The 19,602-nt window shown below is 43.0% G+C and overlaps 1 protein-coding gene across 1 annotated transcript in view; it reads right to left on the minus strand.

Annotated features, from left to right (window-relative positions):
- The window catches only part of si:dkey-247m21.3 (5-hydroxytryptamine receptor 4), a 36,011-nt gene continuing 16,409 nt past the window's right edge, over positions 1-19,602 (minus strand). The window contains exons 6-8 of the mRNA XM_063011451.1: positions 18,875-19,440; positions 1,971-2,051; positions 1-613 (exon numbers count right to left, since the gene is read on the minus strand). Of these exons, the coding sequence (XP_062867521.1) occupies positions 520-613; positions 1,971-2,051; positions 18,875-19,440 (741 nt within the window). The 3' untranslated portion in view covers positions 1-519. The remainder of the gene's footprint in view (positions 614-1,970; positions 2,052-18,874; positions 19,441-19,602) is intronic.

The raw sequence follows: 19,602 nt of genomic DNA on the forward strand, positions 1-19,602 counted from the left end.
ATCATTATACTGAAATGCTGGAGGTTAGAAACGTACTTGTGTCAGGTCCTAATGAATAAAATCAGTAATCAGTGGAGATGCCCTGTGTCACCATGGAGAGGGATGTCAGTTCTGTAGATGAGAGCTGGAGAGGTCAGAGCTTCTTGTGTCCTCTTGAAAAGTTTAAGAAGGTCAGCTGGGGCTTTGTCTTTCTCTCTTTCACTCGTCCACTCCATTGTGCTCCGACGTGTGTTTTTGTTCCTGTCTGTATTCAGCTCCTCTCACATTCATGGAGGTAATTATTTTCTACCTGCTGTTGCGTTTGGCTTACCCTTTACGTGACCTGAACCAGGTCCGGCTGATGTTTCTTCCAGAGGAGTCATTGTACCCACTGTGGGTTTGTCGTTAAGGCCGGGTCCACTACTGTTATAACCCTGCGTTACGGTATATACGGCTCATGTGGAGGAGCCGTGTCGTCCACCTATGAGCCGGTGCTTGTTCATGGTAACAGCTCGCTACCATCCGGAGGTTTGTTTAGTCTCATAAGACGCCAGCGGAGTTCTGCGATTCCAGCTCGCTGCTGAAGATCCGTTTAACGTTTTCACTGTAGCTTCTGTCTGGAAGAAACGACAATCTGTGAAGAAACAACACAAGAATTAATGCTAATGCTAAAACCACAAATATTAGTTTCACACCAGGATGTGACATCAACGACATTTACAACATTTAAAAATGCACTGACAGATCAAACTGACTTCAAATATAATAATGGACACACTAACGTTGACACCAGGGGATGTAATTTGAGACCTCTTGGCAATGTGGTAACTATAAAAAAATGAACCTCATGCACAGTGTAGCATAACGTATGTTAGCTTTCCGAATGGCACGTCTGTTTACTTCCAGCTAGCGCCACATCTAGACATCTGATCTCCTCACCTGAGAAGATCTCATCATGTTTTAGTTGTGTGACTATTCAGTTTTATTCCAAGAATAACAGATCACTCAGTGTAGCACCAACGCTAACAGCTTTCATCATGTTGACATGTTCAATGCTACTGCTGTTGTTAATGGTGCGATAAGGAACCAAAAGACCATTAAGTGAAGTTTTAAATAACACTAAATAATAATAACACTAAATATAAATATATATAACACTATAAATACAGTAAAATAACACTAAATATAAATAACACTAAATATAAACTAAAATAATATTATATATATATATATATATAACATTAAATATATAAAACACTAAATATAAATAACATTAAATATAAACTAAAATAATATTAAATATATATATATAACATTAAATATATAAAACACTAAATATAAATAACACTAAGTATAAATAACACTAAGTATAAATAACACTAAATGTAAAAACACTAAATATAAAAATACACTAAAACACTAAATATTAATACTATTAAATATAAATAACACTATTTAAATAAAACTAAATATAATAACACTAAATATATATAACACTATAAAATACAGTAAAATTACACTAAATATAAATAACACTAAAAAACACTAAAATAACACGAAATAAAAATAACATTAAATATAAAAAACAATAAATATAAATAACATTAAACATAAATAAACAAAATATAAATTACACTATAAAACACAGTAAAATAACACTAAATACAAATAGCATTAAATATAAATAATTCTAAATATAAATAACACCAAATATAAATAAAAGTGTAATAATACTAATAATAATAATACTGTTATTTATAAACACTTATTAGGGAAGCGAATATACGTCACGCTACACTGTGGAAGAGGTCCGTACTAAAACAAACAAAACCATTAATGTTGTTGAATGAAATGAAGACACGTGGCTGATGAGATGGGATCATTTTAATGATGAAAGATTTCTCTGTTTCCTGAAAATCAGATTAAAATCGAGAAATCACTCTTCATCACAGAACAATGACGTAACCACCACATGGATCATCAGGCGCTACCTAGGGTGATGGGCGTGTCCATTGAACCTGTGTGCCAGGATCTCCTGCAGTGCTGGGGAGGGCACCTCAATACAGGTGCTCCTAATCAAATACACCAAACACAAGAGATCAGATCAGGGAACAGATATGCAAAACCATACCATATGCCATATTCAAACTATACAGCCAAAATTATGTGGACATCTGACCATGAGTGGACATCTCAATCTCTAACCTTAACCTAATCATAACCCCATCCCATTCCCACTCTTAACCCCCAGCCCAATCCCACCCCTAACCTAACCATACCCCCATCCCATTCCCACCAACAGTTGTGATGTATTAACTATATTCAATTAATAATTAGTAGGGGTGTTGCACTATTTTTGTCCATGTGTATGTACTGTAAAATGAGCATGGATACTAAAGATAAGTCTCAGGATCATATCTCTCCCTTACCAAAACATGCAGAAGGTAGATTGGCCACTCTGATATGCCCTATGTTGTAAGTAAGAACATGAGTAATTGTGTTTCCCTACAGCAGACTGGCACCCTGTACAGGTTGAACTTCTGCATTGGGTCCAGTGTTTTCCAGGTAGTGCTGAACCCACTGTGACCCTGACCAGGATGAAAGCACTAGAAGAAGATCTGTCGTCCTGCAGCTCTGTGAAACCTCAGTGTGTAGGTTTTTTGGCTCTGTAAGAACTAATAATGGAACACACGACACTCTTGGTTCCCTCGGGTGGAAAACTGGACGTGAAGCTGATCCGTCCCTCACAGATCGTTCAGTTTAAATCTGCGCTGTTGGATTTAGCTCATCAGATAATAACAGCACAAGATCTTTCTGGAATCTTCTTTTATTACTCAGTCAGTTGGCAGGAAACTCAGACTATAAAAATAAAAGAGAAACTGACGAGGTTCCTTGAGGAACAAGACAAATTAATAAAGACCTGAAGCTCATGTAACAGATCCAAAAACCATTACACACACTTTATCCTGTTATTAATAAAAACATTACACACACTTCATCCTGTTACAGGAATAAAAACGAGAGGTTCCACAGAGCTGCAGGATGACAGATCTTCTTCTACTGCTTTCATCCTGGTCAGTGGGTTTAGCGCTACGCAGAAAACACTGGACCCAAGGCAGAAATTCAACCTGTACATGGTGCCTACTGTAGCCTACACTGGGATGCACTGGGATGACACTGGGATACACTGAGATGCACTGGGATGCGTTGGGATTACACTGGGATGCACTGGGATGCCCTGGAATACACTGGGATGACCTGGATACACTGAAAAGGCACTGGGATGCACTGGAATGCCCTGGGATACACTGATATGCACTGGGATGCGTTGGGATGACACTGGGATACACTGGGATGCGCTGGGATGCACTGCAATGCTCTTGCGATGCTCTGGCCAGAGCGGCCAATCTACCTTCCGCATGTACAGACCTTACAGACCAAGATCAAAGGCGAAGAGCCCACACAGATACCCAGATCAACATGTGCAATGCCAAGCATCGACTAGAGTGGTTTAAGAACATCACACTTGGACTCTGGGGTAAAGCTCCAAGACAACATGATACTTCACTTCAAGGGATGCTGAAGGAATTAGCGTGGCGCAGTGGGTAGCACAGTCTCCTTACAGCAAGAGGGACCTGGATTTGATTCCCTGGCTGGGCGGACAAGATCCTGCCTGGTCAGGGTTGCGGTGGGTCTGATTTATTGTGCAAACAGCTTAATTTCTAGAAGCTCAACTGACCGGAAACCGGAGCGCCTGGAGGAAACCCACACAGACACGAGAAGAACATGCAAACTCCACACAGAAAGGACCCTGGCCGCCAGTCAAGGAATCAAACCCAGGACCTTCTGCAGCATAATCACAACATAATCCAGTGATCCCAGTGAGAGTAAGAATTGAGTCCCTGTAGCGACCGCCGTGCCATGATTACAGTCGCTCAGGTCACGTTTTCCTCGTTCTGATGGGAACTCCTGACTCACGTCTTTATGATTTTACGAGTCGTGCTACGCCTTGTAAAACGTAATTACCCAAACGTGTTGTTTATCTAGGGTTAGTCCATCCTGTAAACCATTCTATCTTTGCTTTATAGCGTAACTGCAGGACAAAACAAACACACGCGTCCCTATAATAGGCGCCACTAGATGTCGCTGTGGAGCAGTGCACGGCAGTATCACTGTCTGATACCTTCCTGTACCTGCAGCCAAATAAAATAGATTTACACAGGCCTACGTCATGACATTTAGTAAACATCGCATAGTAAGCTACACAGCTAGCCATGATCATCACAGTTCTGTTAGCCACTTCTAATAGCATTGCAATATAACTAAAGCCCAACCTAATTCACGCCCATGAAAATCGTGTCACGGAAAATGAAACAAGCTCAAGTGCCTCACGTTTACTGGTTAATCTGCACATAGAGGCGGTTCTAGCAATCCTACGGCAATTCAGTTAGCGATCGCTTAGTCAAAACGTCCAAGATGTGGAAGTAAAGCAGCTAACAACACGACTCGGGTAACTGCGTTTGGAAAACTGACAACCAATTCCGTGGATGCAGAGAAGGGTGGGGGGGTCAAAACATAGTCGAGAATTTTCGTATTTGAGACAGAACATGAAGCCTCGCACCGTCGCTGGATGTTCTAGGTTTCCATTCAACTAATAAGGTAGCTGTGCTGTGTATCGTAGCTTCTGTTTATTCTATCATTTAATTTATAAGTATAACTTAATGACTGATGTGAAATGTGTGTTATTGTGTGTGTGTTCCCACACTTTTTAACTCTATTTATTAAGAATCACATCACGTTTCTACATCGTCATTGTCCTGTGCATTTTTCCAGCGTCGTACCGAAGCAAAACATGCTTTTGGTTGAGGACAAAGCCACTGATGCGCCGCTGCTTTCACATCATCATCACATGAAAATCTTCTTCCCCTTAAAGCTTCTCTGAGTGTCCAAAAAGGTGGAAATCAGATGGAGCTAAATCCGGAGTATAAGCGTCTCTCAGTCTCTCAGACATGACCGATTATTATTCCTCCTCCCACCCTCACCGCTTATAACCACAATATACAAGTGAGGAAACTTTTTGAAGATCCCTCGTATTTCTGCATTTTCTCTTTTTTTCTCCCAATTTAGTCATAGCCAGTTCATCTTCCTCTGCTGGACACCCTGATGGCGTACGAGGAGGGTATATTCACCTGATGCATGAGCACTCCACTGACCCCTTCTTATTCACCCGTACTTCGGTGGATTGGCACGTGAAGTCGGTCTCATGCATGGAGAGTCACTCACTGATCTCCACGTTCCTCCACTTTTGTACAGGCGCCTCGGGCTACTAACCAGGGTTCTTACACAGCCCTGAAGACCCCGCCCCCCTTATTTTTTTTAGTCCAGTCTTTTCCCACCCAGAAGACTAGTGGCTGTTTTTGTCTGCTGCACTGTCCGCACTGCCAATCGTAGCCCGCTAGGGGGCGCCCATTCAACTATTGTGTGCATTTATGACTTTGTTGATGAGCTGCGTATTTCAGCGCCAGAGACGGTACCAAAGCTGATCTACGGTGCCAACCCAGAGCACAGGAACCCTCACAAAGCCCGTTTGGATTTCATTTTCGTATCCGTCTCACACTGTGTACAGCAGCGGATGTTCTGAGGTGTATTTAAAGCGATGCGGCAGCTAAATCAGACATGGATTACGGATTAAAGCGGCCTGGGGTGTGCTCACGACTCTGCGCTGAATGACCACTGGGTTTAAGAGCTAGAGACACTAACAGACTCGGAGCGTCACTCGAACGCGCCACTAATTCCACATCTTGCACATCTAAGTGACCTAGGATCAATTTCCTGCCCGCGAGGAGGAACTCGGACCGAGACGCTGGACTGAACGTCTAAACATCTGCTCCCGTCAGAACCGCCTCGTGCTTTTAGAGCCATTAAGCTTAAGTGCCACACTTAGTGCCGCCGGTCCCCTCGGTCCCTATAAACGGCTAACGAGAGATCGGCGCTGCGTCTGCACTACGTATAGAATCTATACGTGTTAAACACCACGTACTGTAGGATCAAACACAGCTGCTGTGATCCCAGGATTCAGCTGTAACAAAATCTTTGTTTTTTTTCCAGGGCGTCACCGTGCCTTGATGGATAGCACTGTCGCCTCACAGCAGGAAGGTCCTGGGTTTGATTCCCAGGTGAAGCGGTCCGGGAGCATGTTCACCTTGTGTGTGTGTGGGTTTCCTCCAGGTGGTCCGATTTCCTTCCACAGTACAAAGACGTGCAGTCAGGCTAACTGGAGATACAAAATGACCCTGTGTGTGTGAGTGTGTGTGTTTGCCTAGTGATGGACTGGTGACCTGTCCAGGGTGTTTCCTACCTTTCGCACCCATCGCAACCCTGACCAGGATAAATAGTAGTAAAACAGCCAATATAGTCGTATCCAACTCCCTGATCCTATTGCTGCAGACCTCCAGTTCTGACCGAGGAGGACCATGACTAACACACGTTCCCTCCGACACGTGTGCGGTATGGACCACTTCTTTTCACCGCCACCAGTCGGGTTCATACGGAGATCCGTATCGCGCACAGAGAGTCAAGCAGTGATCGCATTATCCCCCGTCTCTGTGCAGCGCCATCCATCAGCCAGCAGAGGGCGTAATTCCAGCAGTACTGAGGAATCACCTCTCTCGGACGAGCCAATCGTTGTCCGTGTAGGTGCCCGTCCGGCCAATAGCAGAGCTCAAGAAGCGCTCCAGTTGGCTTGACTGCACGTCTTTGGCCTTTCCCCAGCCAGGGAATCGAACCCATGGCCTTCTTTCTCTCATTAAATGTCAATGGAAGGCTTTAGAAGGGAGGTACGAAGTTGTGCAACGTGTTTTCCACTTAGAGCACCACACATATCAGTCGGGGGTAAAGGATCTTACTCAGGAGACCAACTACAGCCGGACGGTGCAGGTGAGACCGGATCAAAGAAAATATTTTTAGCGAGCGGGGAGCACGGGTGGCCGTAAATACGCCAGGCCTCCAGATCAAGCACAAATAAATCCCGGCAAATCCCATTTTTAATATAGCGATCAAACCCGAGCGCGGCCGAGTAACTCCGTGGTTTAAAAACATCCCCGACATCTGTGATGAATAGAATCTAATCCCTGAAGGACACGGAGCCCGTTTAACAGAGCGCGGTTCCCACGTTACTCGCCCGTCTCGCACCCTCACGGCGCGCTGCTTTTGTACAGATAAGGGCATGAAATAAGCCGTCGGAGACAAGAGACCCTGACCAGGTCCGAGTAAAGTTCATCCAGATTCCTGTTCCCCCGAAACGATCTGATAATCGGACCGGACAAACTCGGCATGTTTCTGATCCAGAGACACGCAGACACGGAGCCAAACTAAACCGAAAGGTAAAGCAAAAGTCGTCCTGCATTCTTTCATTTAAGATCAGATAAGGTACTGGACTAGTAATCTAAAGGTCGCTGGTTCAAGACCCACCACTGCCCTGTAGGGCCCTTGAGCAAGGCCCTTAACCCTCAATTGCTCAGATAATATACTGTCACAATACTGTAAGTCGCTTTGGATAAAAGCGTCCACTAAATGCTCAAAATGTAAATGTAAATAATAAATTAATTATATAAAGGAAATTATGTGCTTTAAACTTCTGTAGCATAACTTCTGTAGCTTAAACTGCAGCAACAGTTTAGGGAAGGCCCTTCCTATTCTAGAATGAGCAAGCTCTATGAATACATAAAGAAAAGCTCGGTTTAAAAAAAAAGATCAGATGATCAGATTTTATGTATAAATTCTTATCTTCTCCCCTCTAGTCGTATCCAATTCCCCGATCGTATTTCACCTCCACTCCTGACCGAGGAGAGCTGTGCCAGGCTGGTTCATGTGGAGATCCGTATCACGCACTGATCTCCATTAGTCCCCGTCTCTGTGCAGCGCCATCGATCAGCCAGCAGAGGTCGAAACTGCAGCAGCTATGAGAAGGTCCCGAAAGAGGATCGGTTGCCTGACCGTGAACTCGTCGGATGTCACATTTCATTAAAATATAGTGACAGACATGGGATTTTTCTAGCTAGAACAACAGCCTCTCTTATGAGAAGTATAGCTGTGGGAATTTGTGCCCGTTTAGTCGAAACACGGCAGCATCTCAGTTGATGTTCTGGTTCATTCCAGAGCTGTTGAGCTATTTAATTCAAGCATTTCCGGTGTAATAAATCAGTTATAAAAAAAGGATATTATAAGCTTCTGACTTTGCAGCAACAGTTTAGGGAAGGTCCTTTCCTGTTCTATCATGAGCGAGCTTGGTTTAAAAACCAAGAATCTCCAGTGACCTGCACAGAGCTATTACTCTCCGTCTCTGTGCAGCACCATCGATCAGCCAGCAGAGGGCGTAACTGCAGCACCTCTGAGGAATCCCATTTAGGATTCCCATCATCAAACGAGCCGATCATCGTCCGTGTAGACGCCTGGCTGGCCGATAGCACAGCTGAGATCCGAACTCACAAGCTCGAGATGTCAGGACTGGTGGACTCGTCTCATACTGTGAAAGCTCACCCCAGAAATGCAGAGGGTGGATTTATAACGACTACATTTGCTTTATTTGATTAGGGGATGTTGTTTATCTCTCTGTCTCTACACTATATGGTCAAAAGTATCTGGACGCCTGATCATGAGCTCGTCGGACGTCCAGTTCCAAAAACAAACAGTATTAAAACACAGGACTTTGAAGTATCTGTCTGTGGGAATTTGTGCCTGTTCAGTCATAAGATGACAGAATCTGTATGGCTGTGCGCTGATTGATCAGTTGATGGAGTTTCTTGGTTTTTAAACCGAGCTTTTCTTCATGTATTTATAGAGCTCACTCATGCTGGAACAGAAGAGGGCCTTCCCTAAACTGTTGCTGCAAAGTTTGAACTGATTTATTACACCTGTTACAACTGCTGTGGCTGAAATGCATTAATTAAATGATTAAATCAGCGCCACTCAACAGCTCTGGAACGAAGCGGAACATCAACTGAGATGCTGTCGTGTTTTGATCCAACGGGCACAAATTCCCACAGACACATTTCCCATAAAAGCGGCTGTTGTTCTAGCTGAAAAAATCACACAGAGGTCACTATATATTAATATAATGCGGAAGGACATTGAAGTAGCCAGCACCCATGATGCTTTGCGGCGCCCGCTTCACTAGGCGTGATCGTAATCTAATTATGTAAATAAATATCAGCTGGTGCCCACTTAGAAGTCGCTCGGTACGAGAGTAGGTGCCAAGCGAACGGGCGCGAGGGTGCCGTGGGTTGGTACGTGGGTGAGTGTTTTCGTGTGTGTGAAAGTAACGCCACCCTCTCTCAGATGGTCTCGAATAAAAGCTAATGATGAAATCTCATCAGCGTGGGGTGAAAAATTAACTTCTATTGTTATAATTTATTTATTTATAATACTTTTTTATCTGTAAAAACAGGCTGATAAAGTTCATAACATTTACTAAGGGAACGTGTCGGTGAAAATACAGTTCTAATACACAATTAAACACGACCGACAGGAAGGTTTACAACTTTATTGTTATTATTTTTATTATTATTATTATTATTTTTATTGTTATCATTATTATTATTATTATTATTATAAGTTGTATTATTATTATTTATATTGTTGTCATTATTATTATTATTTTACTATCATTATTGTTATTATTAATATTATTATAAGTTGTATTATTATTATTTTAATTATTATTATTATTATTATTATTTTTATTATTATTATTTTATTATTATTGTTATTATTTTAGTATTGTTATTTTTTATTATTTTTTTTATTATTATTATTATTTGTATTGTTATTTTTATTATTATTATTTATATTATTATTATTTTTATTGTATCATTATTATCATTATTGCTATTATTATTATTATAAGTTGTATTATTATTATTTGTATTGTCATTTTTATTATTATTATCAGTTGTATTATTATTCTTATTCTTATTCTTATTTTATTACTATTATTAGTTGTATTATTATTATTTTTATTATTATTATGTGTATTATTATTAGCTGTATTATTATTATTATTGGTATTATTATTATTTTTATTGTTATTATTATTGTTATTATTATTTTTATTGTTTTTTTATTTTTATTGATATTATTATTATTTTTATTATTATTATTTGTATTATTACTTTTTTATCATTATTATTATTATTATTATTATTTTATTTTTATTTATTTTTTTTATCGTTATTATTATTTTTTTTTTTTATCGTTATTATTATTATTTTTATTATTATTTTTTTTATTACTATTTGTATTATTATTTTTTTATCATTATTACTTTTATTATTATTATTATTATTTATGCTTTAGCTGGACGGCTAATTTCTGGACGTATCCGAACTCCAGCGCTGCTTGATGAAAGTGGACGGCAGGTCTCGCCGAGCCGCCCACGTCTGTAAGATTTCCATTTTCAATCCGGGGCTCAACACGAGGTTTTTATTTTTGGGACGGGTTTAATCTCGGGAGCAATAAATCCCGCTTAACGCCACGCCAAATAAATTCAGCTTGTAACCGGGGCTGATAGCGCTGTTGACCGAAGGCTAATTTATTGGCTGTTTTGACAAGAGCGTGATTAGCGCCGTTAGAAAAACATTAGCCGACCGGACTGGATCGGAAGGAAACTTTAGCAGCTCTGGATAATATTTTACTCTTTGTTATTGCATGTTGATGCATTTAAGCTTCAGTGAATATAAATTAATACCTGCACTATCAATCTGTGTGGACAGAAGTATCGGGACACCCCTTCTAATTCTAACAAGTGTAACAAATCAATGATACCCTTCCGACTTTGCAGCAACAGTTTAGGGAAGGACCTTTCCTGTTCCAGCATGAGTGAGCTCTATAAAGACGTGAAGAAAAGCTCGGTTTAAAGAAACTCCAGCTTTGGAATGAACTGTATATTTTAATACCATTTAATACCGTGTCGTTTTGAAACGGGACGTCCGGCAGGCTCAGTCAGGTGTCCGAATACTTTTGGCCATGCAGCCTATCAGCTCTCACCTGTGAAATTTCCTTCTGGTGGCTGTAAATGATTTTTATTAAGGAAGTTTCACCGCGGTTCCGAGATGCGGCTGATATACGGCCTGTATTAAGACCTTTTATGGTGCTGTTATAAATCCAGCTGAGAGAAGTGGACACGTCCAACAGAATGTAATAACAAAAAATCTGTCCCAAACGCAGGACTGGAAATTCGTCTCGGCAGCTATTATTACTCCCCGAAACAGCGTGTCAGCGCGTTAAACAGTTTACAGAGCGGCCGACGCGCTTCTGAATTTACGGCTCTGTATGTGACTTTGGAATTCGGCTCGGGGGTGAAAGAACCCCCCCACCCCACTCTGCCCCCTTTACAAAATGCTAAATAGAAGCATGGCCTTAAACTTTTGGCCTCACTTGTATGTGCTGAATTGATGTCAGTTTAAGGTCTGGTTGTATGCTGTTTGGATGCTAAATAGAGATTCATTCCTAGTTCGGCCAGCAGAGGGAGCACGGAGTCACAGAGCGTTAATGCACTCCAGGTGGAAGGTTTTCTATACGTATCACGGCTTCTTCCTGTCCTCTTCGTCCTCGCATTAGCTGGCTCACATCTTTCTTTCAAAGCCGTGATGCCGGATTGCTCGGTCCGCAGAACAAAATGCACTGGGAGAGCGGAATGCCCCAGCTGTGCCACCACGTGGTTGTTTCCTAGGGTGAGCCGCCCCGTAAAACCACAAAAAGTTTCCTGTCCTGCTTTCTAAGAGCTTGGCTTGTCACAGGCGGCAAGGGGTGTAAGTCCGTCACGTATCGCGACATCCAGCCCTCATTGCAGCGTGACCCCTGTTCTATCCCCTGTTCTCCGTTGAGGGTTGCGGATGTACCGTGTCTTTAAATCATCACTTTGTTTCTGATAATTTGTCCACCTTGTATTTGTAACTGTCCCGCTTTTATTGTTAGTGGCTTTTTTATCTACCAATTGGTTCTATTTCTCGTACTCTCGCCAGCGAGGCGCTTCCAGCCACGTGATGCGACAAAACGACCGCCTGTCATTAACCATTTAAAGCCTGAACCACCAAAACATTGCCCAAAAATTTTAATGTTTTTTTAACTGGAGTGTTTATTTGATCTTCTGTAAAATACAAAGTTTCGTTGTGTATCATATTTGATCTCTCAATAAAAGGTCCTTTGGTGCATGCAGTACATGAAAAATCCACCAGGGGCAGAAGACATGTATCAAATTGTACACATCGAGTTTTTCAGGAAAACAATACACATGCTGATGATGTAGAGGTCTCTAAAACTCATGTATCAAATATGATACGCTTGGCATTATAGGATTAATTTTCAATTACAGCTGCGATTTCCGGCGACACGACTAAGCGGCGCAGTCGGCAGAGTCTGTGACGCGAAAAAGTTCAGCCAAGTTTAACATTATGCAAATTAGGATCAAAGCAATGTGGAGATGACCAATCAGAATCAAGCGTTGAGCTGAGCGCTCTGTGCTTTATCTCCACCATCGCCACAGTGAAACACAACGCTCCGTTTTTGGCTCCTAGATAATCGTTCCTACGAGAGATGAGGAGAACCTCACCGTCACAGCGTCAAACTTTCACAAAAAGAACGAATGCAGCTTTCTTGTCATGTTGACTGTACAGTCAGTGATGGACTACACAGGGAGGAAATTTATAGACGGGCGATTTCCCTCCGGGATTTAAATTTTTAGCAAAAACGCGGCTAATTTGTGGTCAGATTGTTTTTTAGACGTTCTGTAGATCATAGCTAGTGAAGTATGCTGTACCGCCACAACGTTTGCTTGGCATCAGTTAAAACGTGGTAAACGAATGGGCACAGGCGATGATGACACTGCCAGTGAGAACGCAGGGTGATGAGCGATCAGCGATTCGGGCGACTGGAGGTGAAAAGTTGCTGCCATTCTGATCTTCCATTGAAGCCGTTCAGAGACGTCAGGAGCTACTCGCAGTCCGGACCATCGGCGCCATGCTGAATTCTATTTTTAGCTCCGATGTATACACACTCATATATAACAACACTGAGGTCACATCCTGTGCAGCTGCCAGGCGAGTGAGCGATGTAATAATCATCAACCTTCACCCTGATCAACCATTAACCAGCCCAGACCCACCAGCACCAGTTTATGATCCCAGTAACAACATCATGATCTCAAACAGCACCATAAACCACTTAACCACCACGCCCTGTTCACGCAGACTCTCCGTCCACCACACGCCATCGTGTTTAACTGCAGAGTACGTACGCTATACAGGATAAAAGTATCGGGACGCCTCTTCTAATGACACAAATCCACAGTTTAGGGAAGGTCCTTTCCTGTTCCAGTCTAAGCAAGCTCTGTATAGACATGAAGAAAAGGGTCCTGCACGGAGCCCAGACCTCAACCCCACTCAACAGCTCTGGAACAAGTAAATGAGGGTTAAGGGCCTTGCTCAAGGGCCCAGAGGTGACGACCTGGCAGTGGTGGGCCTTCAACCAGCAACCTTCCGATTACTAGTCCGTACCTAAACCGATATAATGCCCCTCCCACCCATATTCAGATCTGCTCAAAGTATCTCACCTAAATTTATTTGGGGGTCAAAATGCCCCCCGATATTCAGATCTGCTTGAAATACCCCCCCCCCCCCCCCCCCCCCCCCCACACACACACATGTACATATGCTTAAATCCCCCCAAAACATTCTGATATAGTAAAACTGCCCCCTAAGTATTTACTTATGTTCAATTTGCCCCCCAAATCTTCAGATATGCTCAAATTCCACCCTTCAATATTTACAGTAGATCAGCTCAAATTGCCCCCAAATATTAAAATATGCTCAAATTGCCTCCCAAATATTCAGATCTGCTACAATTTTACCCCAAATATTCAGATGTGCTCACATTCCACCCTCCAATATTTAAATATGCTAAAAACACCCAGCAAACATTCATATATGCTCCAGTTGCCCCCCAATATTTAGATATGCCCAAATTATATACCCAAATATTCAGATATGCTCAAAATGCCCCCAAATATTAAAATATGCTCAAAATGCCCCCCCCCAATTATTAAAATATGCTCTAAATACCCCCCAAACATTCTTCAAAATGCCCCCAAATATTAAAATATGCTCTAAATACCCCCAAAATATTCAGATCTGCTCAGTCACCCACAAATTCTTCAAATTGCTCCCCCAATATTCAGATATGCTCAAAATGCCCCCCAAATATTAAAATATGCTCACCTGCTCAGTCACCCACAAATTCTTCAAATTGCCTCCCCCCAATATCTAGCTATGCTCCAATTGTCCCCCCAATATTTAGATCTGCTTAAGTTGCCCCCCAAATATTCAGATCTGCTAAAACGGACCCCAAATATTAAAATATGCTGAAATTGCCCTCAAATATTTAACTCTTGCTCCTCCCGAATATTCAGATCTGCTCAAAATACCCCACAAATATTAAAATATGTCCAAAATGCCCCCCAAATATTTAGATGTGCATAAAATGCCCCCAAATATTCAGATCCACTTAAAATACCCCCCGAATATTAAAATATGCTCTAAATACCCCCAAATATTTAGATATGCTCAAAATGCCGCCCCAAATTTTAAGATATGCTGAAAATAACCCCCAAATATTTAGATATGCTCTAAATACCCCCAAATATTCAGATATGTCCAAAATGCCCCCCAAATGTTAAAATATGCTCTAAATAACCCCCAAATATTTAGATATGCTCTAAATACCCCCTGAATTTTCAAATCTGTTCAAAATACCACCTGAGTTTTCAGATATGCTCAAATTGCCCCCCAATATTTAGATATGCCCAAACAATATACCCAAAATGCCCCCCAATATTCAGATATTCAAATTCCCACAAAATATTTAGATATGCTCAAATCCCCCCGAGGTATTTAGATGCTTAAAATATACCGCCCCTCGATATACTGCCAGTGTCCCCAGTACCCCCTTCCCTAACCAGTGTTCAGTTCAGGACTGGGTCCTTGTTTACACGTGTTTGTGATGAGTCCATGTGCCGTGCGAGAGACTAAAATCCCACTAAGCCGCTCAACATCTCACATGAAAAACTTTATCCCGACTCCAGAACTCCAGAACTCCGGCTCCTGGCTCTGGTCCGCGATAAGTCACTCCTGGCATCAACAACACTCGCACATTTCTGCTTACACTAACAAGTACGAGCGGCCGAAACCGACTCTCTCTCTCGCTGCCAACGCGTCCAAAGTTCCTCCTGCAGAGCCAAAGCTGTGCCAACCTGAATGTAAGAACACCCTGTTCACCAGCCCTGGCATCACAGTGCCACAGAACAGCACCGTCACTTTAGGAATCCTGGGAAGAAATGCTGGACGCAAACAAAAAACATGCTGATTGACGCTGAAGGTGGGCGGCGGAGGCTCGATGGCTGAACGAGGAAGAAGAAAAAAGCGTTTCTTTTCTTGTTCTCTCTGCAGCACTGATGCTGATTAATAAATAAATAAATACAAATAAAAAAGGGTACATCACAGCGCCCGTCTCCTAAATTTCGGTTCTGCCTGACCTGTGACGTTATACAGTACAACGTTCAAATCAAGTTCACACTGTGTGCCTTCAAATTTTTGGGGCATCAACCGGCAGTACACATATACATGTTCTTTATTTCGGTGTGTGTTTGTGTGGGATGGGGGGAATAGAATAACCCAAAAATTAAGGGAACACCTTGTAAGGCTTGCAAAGACGAGTAATATTTCACCTCACACGACCATATTACAGTCGTACCATCATCAAACACACTACCATGATACACTCGTACCATAATCACACACACTACCATGATACACTCGTACCATAATCACACACACTACCATGATACACTCGTACCATCATCACACACACTACCATGATACACTCGTACCATCATCACACACACTACCATGATACACTCGTACATCATCAAACACACTACCATGATACACTCGTACCATAATCACACACACTACCATGATACACTCGTACCATCATCACACACACTACCATGATACACTCGTACCATAATCACACACTACCATGATACACTCGTACCATAATCACACACACTACCATGATACACTCGTACCATAATCACACACTCTACCATGATACACTCGTACCATAATCACACACACTACCATGATACACTCGTACCATCATCACACACACTACCATGATACACTCGTACCATCATCACACACACTACCATGATACACTCGTACATCATCACACACACTACCATGATACACTCGTACCATCATCACACACACTACCATGATACACTCGTACCATCATCACACACACTACCATGATACACTCGTACCATAATCACACACTACCATGATACACTCGTACCATAATCACACACACTACCATGATACACTCGTATCATCATCACACACACTACCATGATACACTCGTACCATAATCACACACACTACCATGATACACTCGTACCATAATCACACACACTACCATGATACACTCGTACCATAATCACACACACTACCATGATACACTCGTACCATCATCACACACACTACCATGATACACTCGTATCATCATCACACACACTACCATGATACACTCGTACCATAATCACACACTACCATGATACACTCATACCAGCACCACACACACCACCATGATACACTCATACCATAATCACACACTACCACTCGTATCATCACACACACTACCATAATACACTCATACCATAATCACACACGCTACCATAATACACTCATACAATCATCACACACACACACTGCCATGATACACTCATACCATCATTATTCACACTACCATGATACACACGTACCAGCACCACACACACTACCATGATACACACGTACCAGCACCACACACACTACCATAATACACTCATACCATCATCACACACACTCACTACCATGATACACTCATACCAGCACCACACACACTACCATGATACACTTGTACCAGTATCACACACACACTACCATGATACACTCGTATCATCACACACACTACCATAATACACTCATACCATAATCACACACACACTACCATGATACACTTGTACCATCATCACACACACTACCATGATACACTTGTACCAGCACAACACTACCATAATACACTCATACCATAATCACACACGCTACCACAATACACTCATACAATCATCACACACACACTGCCATGATACACTCATACCATCATTATTCACACTACCATGATACACACGTACCAGCACCACACACACTACCATGATACACTTGTACCATCATCACACACTACCATGATACACTTGTACCATCACCACACACACTACCATGATACACTTGTACATCACCACACACACTACCATGATACCCACGTACCAGCACCACACACACAACTATGATACACTTATACCATCACACACACTACCATGATACACACGTACCAGCACCACACACACTACCATGATACACTCATACCAAAATCACACACGACCATGATACACTCGTACCATCACCACACACACAACCATGATACACTCGTACCATCACCACACACACAACCACGATACCCACGTACCAGCACCACACACACGACCATGATACACTAGTACCAGCACCACACACACACACACACTACCATGATACACTCGTACCAGCACCACACACACACACACTACCATGATACACTCATACCAACACCACACACACTACAATGATACACTCGTACCAGCACCACACACACACACACTACCATGATACACTCGTACCAGCACCACACACACACACTACCATGATACACTCGTACCAGCACCACACACACACACAACCATGATACACTCATACCAACACCACACACACTACCATGATACACTCGTACCAACACCACACACACTAGCATGATACACTCGTACTAGCACCACACACATGCACACACACGACCATGATACGCTCGTACCAACACCACACACACACTACCATGATAACCTTGTACCAGCACCACACACACACACACACACTACCATGATACACTCGTACCAGCATCATACACACTACCATGATACACTCATACCATCATCACACACACTACAATCATACACTCATATCAGCACAACACACTCACACTACCATAATACACTCGTAACAGCACCACACACATACTACCATGATACAATCGTACCAGCACCACACACACGACCATGATACACTCGTACCAGCACCACACACACACACGACCATGATACACTCGTACCAGCACCACACACACACTACCATGATGCACTCGTATCATCACACACACTACCATGATACGCTCATACCATAATCACACACGCTACCATAATACACTCGTACCATTATCACACTACCATGATACACTCATACCAAAATCACACACACACTACCATGATACACTCATACCAACACCACACACACTACCATGATACACTCATACCAACACCACACACACTACCATGATACACTTGTACCAGCACCACACACACACACACACACTACCATGATACACTTGTACCAGCACCACACACACACACACACACACACACACACTACCATGATACACTTGTACCAGCACCACACACACACACACACACACACTACCATGATACACTTGTACCAGCACCACACACACACACACACACACACACTACCATGATACACCACCAGTGTTTTACCTGTCATATACAGTTCTAGTCCCACCCACCACCGGTCACCATGATGTCCAAAACAACCAGTGAGTAATCTAATGCGCACGTTCACCGACCAATCAGACTCATCATAACCCAACCTGCACTTTGACCCCACAAACATTCAGACGTTCACATGATGAGGGTTTCTCGTACCTGAGCGCGATGGAGGTGCCGTTCACGGATGCCGTGCAGTGCCTGCTGGGGCTGAAGCTGGTCTGGCGGGCGTAGCGCACGTCCCCGCAGCAGAGGATCATGAGGAAGGCCCGGCGAAAGGCGCGGTTCAGGAAGGCGTACAGGAACGGGTTCAGCCCCGAGTTTATGTAGCCCAGCCACAGCCACGTGGTCCAGACCTGCCAGGGCACGCTGTACGCGATGAACGGGTCCAGCACGTTGGTGATGAAGAACGGTGCCCAGCACAGGCAGAAGCAGCCCATGATGACCGCCAGCGTCTTGGCCGCCTTGGTCTCGACCTTCATGCGGCTGGAGCCGGGGTGTTCGTGCTCGTAGTAGGAGGACAGGGGCGTGGAGCCGGCCCGCCGCAGCGCCCTGATCTGGTGCGCGTGCTCCATGGCCGTCACGTAGATGCGCTGGTAGGCCAGGACCATCAGGCCGAGCGGCACGTAGAAGGCCACCGCCGAGCAGATGATGGCGTAGGGTCGGTTCACGATGAAGATGCAGGACGTCTTGTTTACGCCGTGGGTGATTTTCCTCTCCTCTATCTGCTCAAATAAATAAATAAATAATTTACATGCACACGTACAGTTTCTTCATAACTTGGTCATATCCAGTTCCCCAAAAGTTCCTTACGTCTCCTACAACACATGTGCAATCAGCAACCGCTTCTTTTCACCCGCTTTCCCCCTCTAAACATACACTACATG

Source organism: Trichomycterus rosablanca, chromosome 16 (genome assembly GCF_030014385.1).
Source record: "Trichomycterus rosablanca isolate fTriRos1 chromosome 16, fTriRos1.hap1, whole genome shotgun sequence".
NCBI lineage: Eukaryota > Metazoa > Chordata > Actinopteri > Siluriformes > Trichomycteridae > Trichomycterus > Trichomycterus rosablanca.